Raw genomic sequence first — 14,212 nt, forward strand, 5'->3', positions numbered from 1 at the left:
GTTAGTGGATTTCGTGACTCGTCCAGCAATATTTGTACTTGGTCATTCAGTTTGGGCTGAGTGGGCTCGAAGCAAATCTGCATGGGACTGTTTCGAGGGCTGGACAAAAGGAGTTCCAACAATCTGACACGCATGGGCCTGGGCCTGGGATTGCTTAGGACAAGAAGAGAAGACCAAATAATCCAATATAAATTATCCTGGTCAAGTATACGAGTAATAGCTGTGTAATTTCGTCAAGATCTCTGTATCTATTGACAACATATTGATTTTTTATTAAAAGAATTAAGGATCGAATCTCTCTTTCTATGTATAAAAAAAATAACTGTGTAATTTCAGGACGTGAAGTCATTTAAAAAAAAAAAAATTTTGAGATTTCTTAAAAAAATTCAAGTTTTTAAGTTGATTCTTACTTTTTTTTCAAAAGATTTACATGGAGTTTGACAAGTCATTTTTTTTTATAATGAGATTGTACATTTTATGTGATTTCAGAAATCAAATATATTAAATGAAAAGCTACTTAAAATGTGACACGTCAATTAGTGCGAGGAATGATAAAATATTTTTAAGTTAAAAGGGTAGCATTTATAATCTTTGTCACGCAAGGGAAATTCCTATTATCTGTTTTTAGTTTTCAGAACAAATTAAGTTATATGCATGCAGGCATCCTCCGAGAACGTCAAATAATGATATATACTTCATTTTATTTCAGATACGGACACTCAGATGGTGAAGGAAATAATGCGTCCCTATTAGATTCATTCACAGAGTCGTATAGCTGATCCCTTGGCGCTCCCCCGGCCCCTTCTTTGGAATTCCTTCAAATGTAACAACAATTCTATGGATCATGAAAACGAAAAGGGCCGATTAAAGTAGTTAGAGTCTCTCAACTCATCTCATCCTATATCATCTAATCTTTATAATTTTTTCACAGTATTCTCACATAAAATATAATAAATAATTTAATTTTTTCAAATTTTAAAATAAAAATAATGTTAAAAAGTTATATTCTAATAATATTTTATTGAAATTTTAAGTTTAATCTCATCTCAACACAGGCTACGTTTGGTTCATTGAGAGTTCGGTTCAGATTTAGACATCTTCTAACATCCAAATACACAACTCTCAAATAACTAAATTCATCTCAACTCAAAATCTCTTTACATGTTACATGTGAGACTCACAACTTTTTTAACTTAGCACCTATTTACATACGAGACCTATAACATTTTTCAATTTTTCATAAATACATTTAAATTCATCTTAATATTTAAACACATAAATTCATCTTAAGTGGACTTCACATAACTTATTTTATCATCTCAACTCATTACTATTTATAAAAAATTCAACTCAATTCAACATTCAAATGTATTCCTATCCAAACCTTCCCTGAGTTTAAAAGCCAGGACCTCAAATTTACACCATTAAGCTAAGTAGCTAACCCAACTGGGTCTTCAGCTAGCCATGCCGGCCAACATCCAGAAAATTAGTCAGGGACGAACTTTACTGCATGATCATGTGGTATCATGTGAGCAGGCATGGAAATCAAACATTGTGGGACACTTTGAACCTCTTAGGCGAAGGCAGGAGTCAACACCAAGTAGAAGAAATTCTTCACAAAATGGTATCTGGTACGTCGTAGTACCCCACTGCACATGATTATAACCATCAGCCGACCGGCTGTGGAAGGTCGGCTGAAAGATCACCCCCTCCGCAACATCTTGCAGCAGATTGAGGAGGCTTAACGCAGAGAATGAGATGTCTGAATGGTCAAATTAGATCTTTGACATCTTTAATGCATCGATCCCAGTGGTCAAAGTCAGCAGGAAGAAAGATATGTTAAAGTAGAGGAACTTCGAAAATCTATGCATCATATGCAGCTGCGCCAAGCAAAACTCCAATCTTGTGCATGGCATGGGTCCCAAATACAAGCTTCGCATGTGCCCTTGTGCAGTAAGCGAGGCTCATGATAAATGATGTCCCCTTTTTGACTTTTTAACGATCCTTTTTTTCTTTTTCTTATTTTCATCTTTTGGGTTAGCAGGGTGAGTAATTTTTTGAGCTAATTTTGACCAGATTGCTGCAAATTTGTAAATCGTTTTCTGAATGATCTCAGCCATTACGTAAAACACATCTGGGTGGCGAGTCGGTGAAAAGGAAATCTCAGTCCAGATTTTGTTGCTTAGAAAAGAGAGTAGCTTTTAATAATGCAAATTAGTTGTATCCGTCTACCTGCATGCAGGTATTTGGGGTTTGACAAAAAGAAAAAAACACAGCATCATTAGGTCACAGATTCCATTTGTGTCAATGTCTCATTAAGTATTCAATTACGGATCTTATGGTAATTGAAGTTGACTTCGAGAACATATATAACAGAGAGGCAGCTTAAAACCTAATTAGAAGGGTACTTCTCATTGTGTTCTAAAAAGGTTTAATTAATTCCTTAAATTATATATAAGATGACAAATCACTTTTATGTTTGGTCAGTGTCGGCAAATCAGTATCTGATCTAAAGAAGTCGCGTGTTGGCAATCCATGATCGAGAAAACGTAGAAAATTAAGTTCTGATTGTTCCTCTTTTGTTCATCATTTTCCTTTTTAATCAAACTTTTTATTGCATCTAGTTCTTGGGATGAAACAAGAATACTGGTCATTGACATGTCTCAGCTCAAAAACTATCATGATATATAACTTCTATGAATATATAGAGGATATATATATATATATATAGATGGCTCAACCTTAATTTCCTAGCTAGCTCCTTTTCTACTTTCCATCATGTTCCTTTTATTCTCTTGTTATTATTATTATTTTTTTTTTTTTATCATGAATATAAAATGAGTCACATATATATATATATATATAATATAGGTAATTCTTCATAGTCGACCAGCTAGCTAGCTAAAACATCCAAATTCTAAAGAAGATGGATGGAGAACTTACCACACCCATATCATCTCCATACCTAGTAGATGAGGGCATTAATAAGAGGTTATACCTAGCTAGCTTGATATTGCTTTCATCGAGCTAACAAATAGTTGGGGGAAATTAAATAAATATATCAAATAAACCCTATAATTTGCTAATTGGGCAAATTATTTTAATACTAAAGGCAATTTTAATAACAAATAAATCAAGACTTTTTCGGAAAAAAAAAAAGAAAAAAGAAAAGCAGTGATCTGCCGGCCCTGTGGATCACACACACACATATATGTATATGTATATGTGTATATATATATATATATATATATATATATTCATTTTGTTTTTCTTTTTTTATTTCTATTCTTAATTGGTGGGTGTCGGCAAATCCCGGGATGGGTAAATTTAGAAGAAAGGCGATTTGGTGGAATGGAGCAAATCTTTTTTCTCCATCTTTGGGGCTAGCTGCTTGAAGGGTGACCCCAGATAGATATATCATGTGTCCTTTGAAAGGGAGCCAAAAAGGTCCCCCGAATGGCCACCTCTCACCTGTCAAAAACATGCACCGCCAAAAATCTACTCATCATGATCATCACCATCATTATCTTCTAAGTCACTTCAATCTAATTAAAAATGAATGAATTTTTTAGTTTTTGAGAAGGTGTTATCCAGCTGGGCGGGCGGATGAAACTGCTAGCATCTTTGTGATGGTTATGTGGAACCGAAACCCTAAAAGGTGATGGGAAACTGCTACTTATAATTGTCCCCAAACAATATAATTATCAGTTTTTAGCCTTCAAAAACTTGGAATTATTATCGGCATGCATGCATGACATCATTGATATGTATATACTCGATCAGCTGGTAGATGATCAGCTAGCTATATCTAGTTCCTACTTGCTCTTCGACTTTAAAATAGATCAGCATATAATATATCTTTAATTGTGCCTCACGTACGTACATGATGTCAAATTAACAAGCAGCAAGCTGCATATACAATCAATCTTATTCCAGACAGGAAATCTTACCTGCATCATCATTTAATATCTCAATTGATTGGATTTACGTGAGACTCATCACTCATGTCATGTACAATGAAAGGCTCAAATTTCTAAAGATAAAGTGTAACACAACCGATATTGGAATATGTTCAATCAGCATTAATTCCTATTCCATGTTATATATATGTTTAGTATTGCTTTTGACAAAAAGACTAACATAAAAAACAATAATATGATCATCAAATTGACAATTCCGTATTTGAAGTCGAAATTTCTTCCCCTTTGCAAGACAATTAGTACATGATGATCAGAAAATTAAGTAGAAATATATGTAATTATATATGTACGTTCACATTTAGGTGATCAAGCTAGCTAGGCTTGTGATCAGTAGTTTGTTCACCTTTCGATTTCGACATTTCCACATCTTGGACAGGTTGAAAACCTTTAATTAAGGCCTATATGTCCACGTCTTAAGCATTCATTCATGACAACAAATTTAAAGCGAAATGTTTTGAGAAAGATCATATTCACCAGCTGGCAGACTTGATTAGTAACCTGTTAATTGCGATTATATATTAATTGGATATTGGTGCCGATCGACGGTACGTGCAACCTTCAAATTAAGGATCAGAATTTCCTATTTCTATGAAATTATATATAGTTTTGTTTTGATTTGTATACATATATTATATATATATATATATAAGTATACAGATATATGCTCTGCACGATATATAGTTACATAGAGTACTGAAGCAACATGCTACCCATGAAGTAGACACCCATGCATGCATGATCATCTTCCAATACCGAGTTCAAGATTAAAGTCAAATTCCATGTTGACAAAAGCAAAAAACAAAAAACAAAAAATTAAAAAATCCATGTTGATAATCTTCGATCATGTACTATATATAAACATCAATCCATTGAGTTTGAAACAAATTAAAAAATTAACGTTGTTTAGGTCTGACTTTAAAATGTCAAAAGTGCTTTAAGTTATAAGTAGTTTACTTTGCATTCAGGTTATCATGATGTACGCAAGTATTGGCCGGCATTCAAATAATTTATTTTGTTTTGTGTACGCAATTTGTCTCCAATCATTTACTTGTTTTTATTGTGCATGCAATATATATTTATATATATATATATATATATATATATTCTGCTCAAATATATAAGAACACCGGTCGTTTGATTAATTTTCATAAATAAGAGCTCGAGAAGATGACCACAGTCGAGTTCTAAGATGTATCTTCCAACAACTAAATCAGAATATAGAGAGCACAAGATTAATGAAATCTCTATCAAAAAGCTAAAAGATATTTTTCTAAAATTGACATCATCATCGTGTACATGATAATTATTGCTATTCATATAAGCCACATACACCACACATTATAATTTTTTTTAATTTTTTACTTTTTTTTTTAAATTCTTTTTGATTTTATTCTTCTTAAAATAATTGAATTCTTTTACTCATCATCCATATAACATATATTTGGTAAGAGAAAAAAATTAAAAAAAATCACAAAAAAGATTATGTGCGGTGTATGAGGGTTAAGAATATATTTTTTCTATATATATATATATCTATATATATATATATAGATATATGTATATATATATGTTACCCGCTTCTATCAACTGGTTGGAGGATTTTGAAGATAGTGACCATCTTGCTTTCTATCCACCTTTAACTTAGACATATTTACCAAAACGCCTTGATTCTATTAATTTCAAAATGTTATCCCTTGCATTATGGTTTGGAATGATATAATGTCTAATATTCTTAAATGTTGTTTGGATAATAAATTGAAATGAGATTGATTAAAATAAAAGTTGAATAAAATATTATTATAATATTATTTTTTAATATTATTATTATTTTAAAATTTGAAACTTTTAAATTATTTATGATATTTTGTTTGAAAATTTAAAAAAATTATAATTATTAGATAAGATAAATTGAGATCAATTCTAAATCTAAAGGAGACTTAGGCCTCGTTTGTTTTGGAAAAACATCTCATCTCATCTCATCTAATCATTATAATTTTATCAATTTCTAATACAAAATAAAATAAACAATTAAATTTTTTAAAATTTTAAAATAAAAATAATATTAAAAAATATATTTTAATAATATTTTATTCAATTTTTTAACTTTAATTTCATTTCATCTCATCTCATCTTTAAAAATAAACGAGGTCTTAATTTATTATATTATGAGTCGAGTTTGAGTTGGATTGATTGACCAGTAATTAGTTAGTATCCCGAAACCACTCCTAACCAACTTTTTTTCTTTTATCAACAAATATAAGAAAAACATTTCCCTTGAGCCACACATAGTCAGTCAATTGTCACATGCATCTACTTTGACCCTAAAGCTTGGTTTCGAAGGTGCAAAACCCGCCAATGAAGCGGACACCCATCAAACCAAAAAAGGCACAAACCGTAGTAAGAAGTAAGAACCGCAACATATCCGAAATTATGGGTTTTGAAAAAAAAAAAACAGATAACATGTTTGATCACGTTGCACAGAAAACATGCCCGGGGTGTCTCACGGAGAGATATGCGGCGCCGCTGTACGCAATCCCAACCTACTCCCCCGCCAACAAAATCCCCGAGCCATGTGTGAGTCCGGTTTTCGAATTCCGCGCCATTGCACTAACGGTCAAAAAAGCAAAGCGAAGGATAGAGACCCGAGAATAAGGCGGGATTTTCAAAAAGAAAAAATATCGGAATTTCTTTTAATTATTATTACATTGAGGGCCCTGTAACCGACATCCGAGCTGTCACCCACGTGTCGCCACTCCTTTAACTCTCTGGGCCTCTCCTCGTACGCTACAACCTTCTTCTCCAATGTCAAATGCCACTGTTTTTCCCGGTCTCGAATATTTTGCCCCACCACCGCAACAAACTTTCCACGTCGAGCACATGGGCCCGCACCTTGCTTTTTAATTTTCCCTCCAGCAATATCGATCTTAATCTAATCCGTGATGACATGGACCCACCACCGCCCTATTTGGCGGGAAACCGTGATCTTCCCGCCAACACCGCTTGAATGAAGAAAAAAAATTGCCTCCCGAACACAACGGCAGTTTGAGTTTTGTTAATTAGAGCAAAGCCACGTGGCCAAAACAACGTAACGGAGAGAATTTTTGTTGGGGTGAGGGGAGGGGACCGTTACGGTTGAGACGGCAACGCGGTCGGAGGCGGAGACATCGGCTAACCAGAGAACGTGTTTTCTGACGGGATGGCACGTGATAGTCAGACAGAGAGGTCAGTTCATGGGACCCACGCGTTGCTGGTTCATGACAGCAATTGAGGGTTGACATTACTCCTTGTCCAACACGTTTCGGAGAGTTTTTAATATCCGCAATTAAAAACTGAAAAAAAAAAACAATTTGCGGGAAGACATAATAAGTCCGGAAGCGTGCCTCCACGACTACGTTACGAATGGTGCGCCTGCTTTGCACAAATCCAATTTTACCCCCCACTCTGACAAAAGCGTTACGTTTGGCCTTTGGGTGCCCCTTTCACCTATTTTGTCAGGTACCCTTTATATCAACAACCATTAGTTATTTCATAATCATTTTTCTTTTTGCTTTGCATATGAAATTTTCAATTTTCAAATTTTCACGTGACTAATAGCTTAGTTCCTCTAACGCACACAGTTGAGATGTCAAATTCATTCATATCATCTCAGTAGCGTAGAAAATAAAAGAAGTCAAGTTATAAGTTTATATAATATTTTCATTCCGTTTATTCAGGTAAAAAATCTCAATTGTTGAGTTAAAATAGTATTGAAAATGAATTATTCAAATATAAGTTAAACGTTAAGTCTCGATTTAGATTGTAAATTTATTTTAATATATTATTATAAATTTTTATATAAAATATAATAAATAATTATAATATTAAAAAATAACATATTAATAATATTTTATTCCACTTATTTTGAAATCTAAACATATCTAAATTGATAGACATACATATAGTGAGAGATAAATCGAGAAAATAAAAAGGATATGTGACGTGAATTACATGCACTGTACCATGTTAAAAATAAATAATAATAAATAAATCAAAATATCTTAGAGGTTCATATCAAGGTGGATGAGATGACTAATTTGTCCTCTAGGCGAGTAAACGTAGGGGGAATATGCTTTATACTCTTATGCCACTCATTAAGACGACTTGATTTCAACGTATAGGATTCGAATCTTCTTCTATACAGGTGCTCGTGCTAAACGGAATCTAGTGGTAAATTACTCCATGGCCCTCCATGGCGGTTACTTCAGTAAAGAAACGTGAGGGTACTGCGATGGGAATAAAACGGTTATAACTTATAAGCAACTAAGCAAGAGCAAATATCAGGGAGACGACGAGAAGTACCAAAACAAAAACCGGCCGATACAATGACAGAGGAAAAGCCGATATGAACGGTGTTGTCACGTGCGGATCCATAATTAATGACCGTCGGTAAAATCACAGCGTGATTACAAAGTCATCTCGAGGGGCTACGTGGGGTCCAGGAACGGCCACGTGGGACGATCCTTTACGTCCATCGAAGGACGCCCTCTTTCCTAACACGTATTTTAGGAAGGATGGTCCCAGCGGGCCGCCAGTTTACTGTTAACGTATCACTAATTATAAATTTATTGTAAAAATTATTTGGATCAATTTAAAACATTTTTATTTTTTACTAAAACAATTAAGGATGGAATCTTCCTTTTCAAGTATAAAAATATATATATAATTTTTTTATTTTTTTCTATTATTAAGGAAAAAATATAAATATAAATATAAATAATTTTATTAATAATTACTTTCATAATTGTTAAATAAAATATTAAAATGCATGAACGAGACTCAACTAACATTTTCTTTTTAAAAAAAATGCTTTATCTCCCGCTAAAGCATGTGTTTCGAAAAAAACTTATTTTATTTTTATATTTTTATGAAAAAATTAAAAAATATTTTAAAATGATGTGGTAAATTTTCTATTTTTTATAAAATATTAAAAGTAATTTAAAAAAATATATAAAAAAATATTTTATTACTTATCGTCCTACATATCATATATTATATATATTTTTTATTTTTATTAAAATTTTTTATTTATTATCTATATATTATATATTTTATAAAAATAAAAAAAAATGATGTGAAATATATAAAAATAATAAATAAAATTTTTCAAAAGAGAAAAACAACATTGCACTTGTCGGAGTATCTCTAGTAGCTGGAGTATTGCTATTCATAAGCTCATACACCACACACAAAAAAATTTTTATTTTTTTAAATTTTTTTTAAAGTTTTTTTTTATTTTATTATTCTTAAAATAATTAAATTATTCTACTCATAATTCATATACTACACATTTAATAAGAGAATAAAATTAAAGAAATCATAAAAAAGATGGTGTGTGGTGTATGAGGCTTAAGAATAGAATTTTTTCAGTAGCTGTAGTGCAGTCTAGCGCACGCAAACCGACGCTTGATATGCTCGTCTGGCATCCGAGCTGGACTTACTAACCACCACCCTAGGCCATCGGTCGACACGTGCCCCTTGGTTGGTTGGACGGTTTGCGGAGGGAGTGCCAGTGTAGTAACGAAACTATGTGGTTTTAAGGCTGGCGAAAAAATTAAGGGCCCTGCTACGAAAAAGTGGTCCGAATAAATTTATCGAATAATATATTTTATTTATTTATTTATTTATTTTAATATATGTTTTAAATTGTCATAAATATTTAAAAAAAATAAAAAATTCATAATATTATACAAAAATATTTTTGTAATCATTAAATAAATAAAAAATTTATTCAAAAAATTATTTGAATCCCGAATTCTGTACCAAAACATTTCTAAAAAAATAAAGGACTTGGGTGAGCGCGTGCAGGCTTCGGGCAGCGCGCCTACTGTGAGGTTGTGAGCTCTGTTTTTTTTTTTTTTTTTGGTGAAATAGACCGACCTTTTTCCTTTGCTTAGAGGCGTGAAAAGGATATTATTAAATAATATAAATAAATAAATATATATATATACACACATATACACCCCCATAGGCAGTGTTAAGAACAAGGCGTGCTTTGCGCTTTGAGAGTGTTGAGAGAGAGAGAGAGAGAGAGAGCAGTGACTTCCACCGAGAGAAGTTTTGTAAGGGTTGTTAACGGCGATTTGGTCGAAGTTTTGCGGGCAATAAAGTGAGAGTTTGAGGAAATCTGGCACCTCTGGGCTTTGTTTCGTTAATAGCCAAAGAGAGCGTTATTTTTGGGGGTCGAAGTTTCTTTGCTGCTTCTTCGAATATCTCGTCGTTTTTACAGAGAGAAGCTTCTGGTGCGCTGATATAAAAGGGGAGAAAATACACTGTTCAAGAGAGGCGGTGCTTTAGGGGCTTTTCATCTTCCAGTGTTTTGTTTTTTTTTCCTCTGTTTTCCCTTTGTAATTGAAGGAAACAAGGATAGAGATGGAGTGGCCCGCTTGTGTGGACGAATACGAGAAGCTTGTCATCCGGATGAACACTCCCAGGTCAGTTCCTTTCCCTTCTTCGAATTCCAGCCTCTGGGTCTGGATCTCGACCTCTTGTTCCCTCACGGAGACATACGTCAACACCCCCCCACACATACCCACACACCCACACACAAACTAACTAACAGTGGGAACAGTGGGTACCTTTTCTATCTGGGTTTGTTTCTGGTTTTGGCATTTAAAAAACCGGTTTAATTGTGCCTGATTTTGCCTTTTTCTTCTCGGTTTGGCCTTGATATTGAGATTTCCTAAGAGACAAGTTCTTTTGTTCTCTGCATATGTTTCCTTCCGGCTATAGACTCCTGAGCTTGCTTTTGATTTGCTTTGAACTATTTCTTACCGTTTCAAGGTGAATGTCGTAGGAATTCAGGCGATTTTATATTTGATTTGAACTTTGGACTCTCTGGTTTCCCATCTGGAAAAACCTTTCTTAAGAAACACGCCCGAGAGTTTTCTCCTTATCAGTTTTCTACCGACATTTAATTCGTTGATTTGATTGTTTTAAATTTTTCTGACTTTTCCACCACTGTCTTTCTCTCCGAAAATTCTTTAGTCTTGCAAAGACTTTTCAAAGACCCCTGTTTATCTGCAGTTCCAAAATTTTGGAAAACAAAAAAATTTGCCTGACTTGACCTTTCCACCATTGCGCAGGGTCGTGATCGACAATGCCGTCTGCCCAACTGCGACTTTGGTCACGGTGAGCCTTCCACGAAACCCTCAAAAATCATCTTCCAAAAGAACAAAGAAGCTTCCCAATAGAGTGACTAAAATCATTGTTTTTCGCTCGTGCTTGATTTACAGGTTGACAGCGCTAGAAGACACGGGATTTTACTAGAGGCCGTGCAGGTTCTCACCGATCTGAACCTTTCCATAAAGAAAGCTTACATATCTTCGGATGGAAGGTGGTTCATGGATGGTAAGAAAAAACTTCTTCAATGGTGTCCTTGCCAACTTTCTGGCACGCTTTAGCGTCTTCTTTTTATTTTTTTCGAGTTAAAAACATGTTCATGCTATTTCCACGAAGTTTCTGACACATGAATTGACGTATTTTTCATCTTTGGCCGCAGTTTTCCATGTGACTGATCAAGACGGAAACAAACTGACGGACGAGAGCGTTATCAGCTTCATTGAGCAGGTACTTTCAAATTCATTCAACAGTTAATTCAATCCCCCTTTTGTTTTTCTTCAATTCATGTGAACTGAAATTGATCGGTATTTTTCTTTTCTACAGTCCATGGGCACCATTCACTACGGTCGAACCAACGACTATAACGGCCTAACCGCTCTGGAGTTAACCGGAACCGACCGGGTCGGTCTTCTTTCCGAGGTATTTGCAGTGCTTGCCGACCTTCAATGCAACGTAGTGGAGGCCAAGGTTTGGACCCACAATGGCCGAATCGCATCACTGATATACGCAAAGGACTGCGACTCGGGGTGCCCGATCGAGGACTCGCAAAAGATAGACCGAATCGAAGCACGTTTAAGGAACGTGCTCAAAGGCGACAACGACATTCGGAGCGCCAGGACTTCTGTCTCTATGGCAGTCACACACACAGAGAGGAGGCTACATCAGATGATGTTCGCGGACCGTGATTACGAGAGGAAGCCGATTTTGAATCAGGGTTCTGATTCCACGGTTGTAACAGTTCAGAATTGGGCCGAGAGGGGTTATTCCGTGGTGAATGTTCAGTGCAAGGACCGGTCCAAGCTGCTGTTCGATATTGTTTGTACGCTCACAGACATGGAGTACGTTGTTTTTCATGCCACTGTCAACGCTGCTGGAGACGCAGCGTATCTGGTACGTACATAGTTATGTTTAATAGTAGCATTGGGGTTTCCAATTAATATCAGTCCCTGTTCAAAACCGTGAAAAGCTCTCAAGTTTCCTGATGATACTGTTTTCGTTGTGTTAATTTTTTGTTTCAGGAATTTTATATTAGGCACACAGATGGGACCCCGATTAGTTCTGAACCAGAAAGGCAACGTGTAATCCAGTGTCTAAAAGCTGCCGTTGAAAGAAGAGGTTCTCAGGTATTGTGTTGTTGTTCTGTTTCATTTCTGGATTAGTCGAGTTTTGGGTGTGCTTTTATGAGCGTGCAGAAGCAGAATGGTAATGAATGAGTCTGATTATACTTTGTTTTCGTTTACAGGGTTTGAGGCTAGAATTGTTTGCGGCGGACAGGCGGGGGCTGTTGGCCGATGTAACTAGAACGTTCCGAGAGAATGGGCTTAATGTGACAAGAGCCGAGATATCAACGCAGAGCGACATGGCTCTCAACTTCTTTTATGTAACGGATGCTATTGGGAACACTGCAGACCCAAAACTCATCGAAGCTGTGAGGCATAGAATCGGATTGAGTAACTTGAAAATCAAGGAATTGCCATTACTTTGTCACGAAAAGTTGGAGAGGGAAGAGCAAGCTGTTGGGGTCGGTGGGGCCGTGTTGTTGTCACTTGGGAGCTTAGTGAGAAGGAATCTGTACAACTTGGGATTAATCAGATCATATTCTTAATCTGGGATTGTAGTTTAATATTCTTTGCTTCAGGTTTGGGCTTTGTGTACATAAAATAGGGAGAGATAGAGAAGGTGGGGAATTTGGTAATGGAAGTTGCTATAGTTGGTTGGGTTTGGTTGGTTTAATAGATAGGAAGACACTTGGGGTGGGGGGCGGAGAGGGAGGGGTCCTCTCCCCCATTTTCAAATGCTTTGCTTTATTTGGAGGAGGGTTTTGAATTAAATGTGTAGGGGGGGAAGAGGTGGCAAAGTAAAAAGGGGTGCTTGGTGGGTGTTGGTGGTACCGCAGAAGGGATCGGATTGAAACAAAAAAGATTAGGTAGAAGAAAATAGGGCATTTGTTTCGTTACAAGCAGCACAAAATATGTACATAATGACTTTGTTTAAGTTCCTAGTTATAATGGTTGACTTCATTTTTTGTACGATGCTTTTATTTAATTAAACTCTCCTGCCTATATATATCCTAAAGAATATTCTCTGATTGAGGGGATTTTTTTTTTTTTAAATTTTATTTTGGGATGCCCTTCTCACCCTTTGCCCCCACCCTTTCCTTAAATTAAATAAACTGAATAATTCCGGGTGTTTAAGATCTTGCACGCTTCGGTCTACGTCACAATATAAACAAGTTTATCTGTCGGAAACAACGCTTGGGTCCACCTGTCGGGCTGGAGAATTTATATCAAATTCATGAACATTCTGATCAAATTTATTTTTAAAATTTAGTTAATATCGTATTTTTTTATATTTATCTATTTCATTTAAATTCAATCTCTATATTAGATTAGCAATTCACTATCTATATAATAATAAAATATTATTAAATTAATAATTTTTTTATTTAATTTATTTTATTACATTTTATAATTCTATCAATTTAATATTAATAATAATTATATTTTAATTAAATTAATATTAAAAAAATAATATTTTCTAATGTCATTTAATGCTAATAAAAAAAATTGAGATTAAATTTAATGAGAGTGAAAATTTATTATTTTAATGTTTGGTGAACTAATTGTGATTCTCTATATTTGATTAATTATTGTAGCAGAAATTCAAATTATTTTGAAGATAGCCAATCTAACATAGAGTCTTTTTGATACAAATTATCTAAATTTTAACTAATCTCTTCGTTTGGCTAAGCCAATAAAGATGCTATTAAGGGAAATGTTTGGATAGGGAATGAGTTGAATAGTTTAAACTCCACGTCGATTTAATATGGTATCTACTATCTATTTCTCTATACA

The 14,212-nt window shown here is 34.6% G+C and overlaps 1 protein-coding gene across 1 annotated transcript; it reads left to right on the forward strand.

The window, feature by feature from the left end:
• The first annotated feature begins 9,992 nt into the window (after positions 1-9,992).
• Positions 9,993-13,400, forward strand: LOC109010976 (ACT domain-containing protein ACR8-like). Its single transcript, XM_018991967.2, has 7 exons — positions 9,993-10,450; positions 11,102-11,147; positions 11,252-11,366; positions 11,518-11,585; positions 11,682-12,248; positions 12,377-12,481; positions 12,601-13,400. Exons 1-7 carry the CDS (start codon positions 10,389-10,391, stop codon positions 12,961-12,963), a joined length of 1,326 nt encoding a protein of 441 aa, XP_018847512.1. The 5' UTR covers positions 9,993-10,388; the 3' UTR covers positions 12,964-13,400.
• The last annotated feature ends 812 nt before the right edge of the window (positions 13,401-14,212 follow it).

Source organism: Juglans regia, chromosome 2 (assembly GCF_001411555.2).
Source record: "Juglans regia cultivar Chandler chromosome 2, Walnut 2.0, whole genome shotgun sequence".
Classification (NCBI taxonomy): domain Eukaryota; kingdom Viridiplantae; phylum Streptophyta; class Magnoliopsida; order Fagales; family Juglandaceae; genus Juglans; species Juglans regia.

Excerpts from the sequence above, each read along its gene's own strand:
- LOC109010976 (XM_018991967.2), top strand. The coding sequence starts at position 10,389 with ATGGAGTGGCCCGCTTGTGTGGACGAATACGAGAAGCTTGTCATCCGG. Across the intron at positions 10,451-11,101 it reads ATCCGGATGAACACTCCCAG|GGTCGTGATCGACAATGCCG; the intron begins GTCAGTTCCTTT and ends ACCATTGCGCAG. Across the intron at positions 12,249-12,376 it reads CTGGAGACGCAGCGTATCTG|GAATTTTATATTAGGCACAC; the intron begins GTACGTACATAG and ends TTTTTGTTTCAG.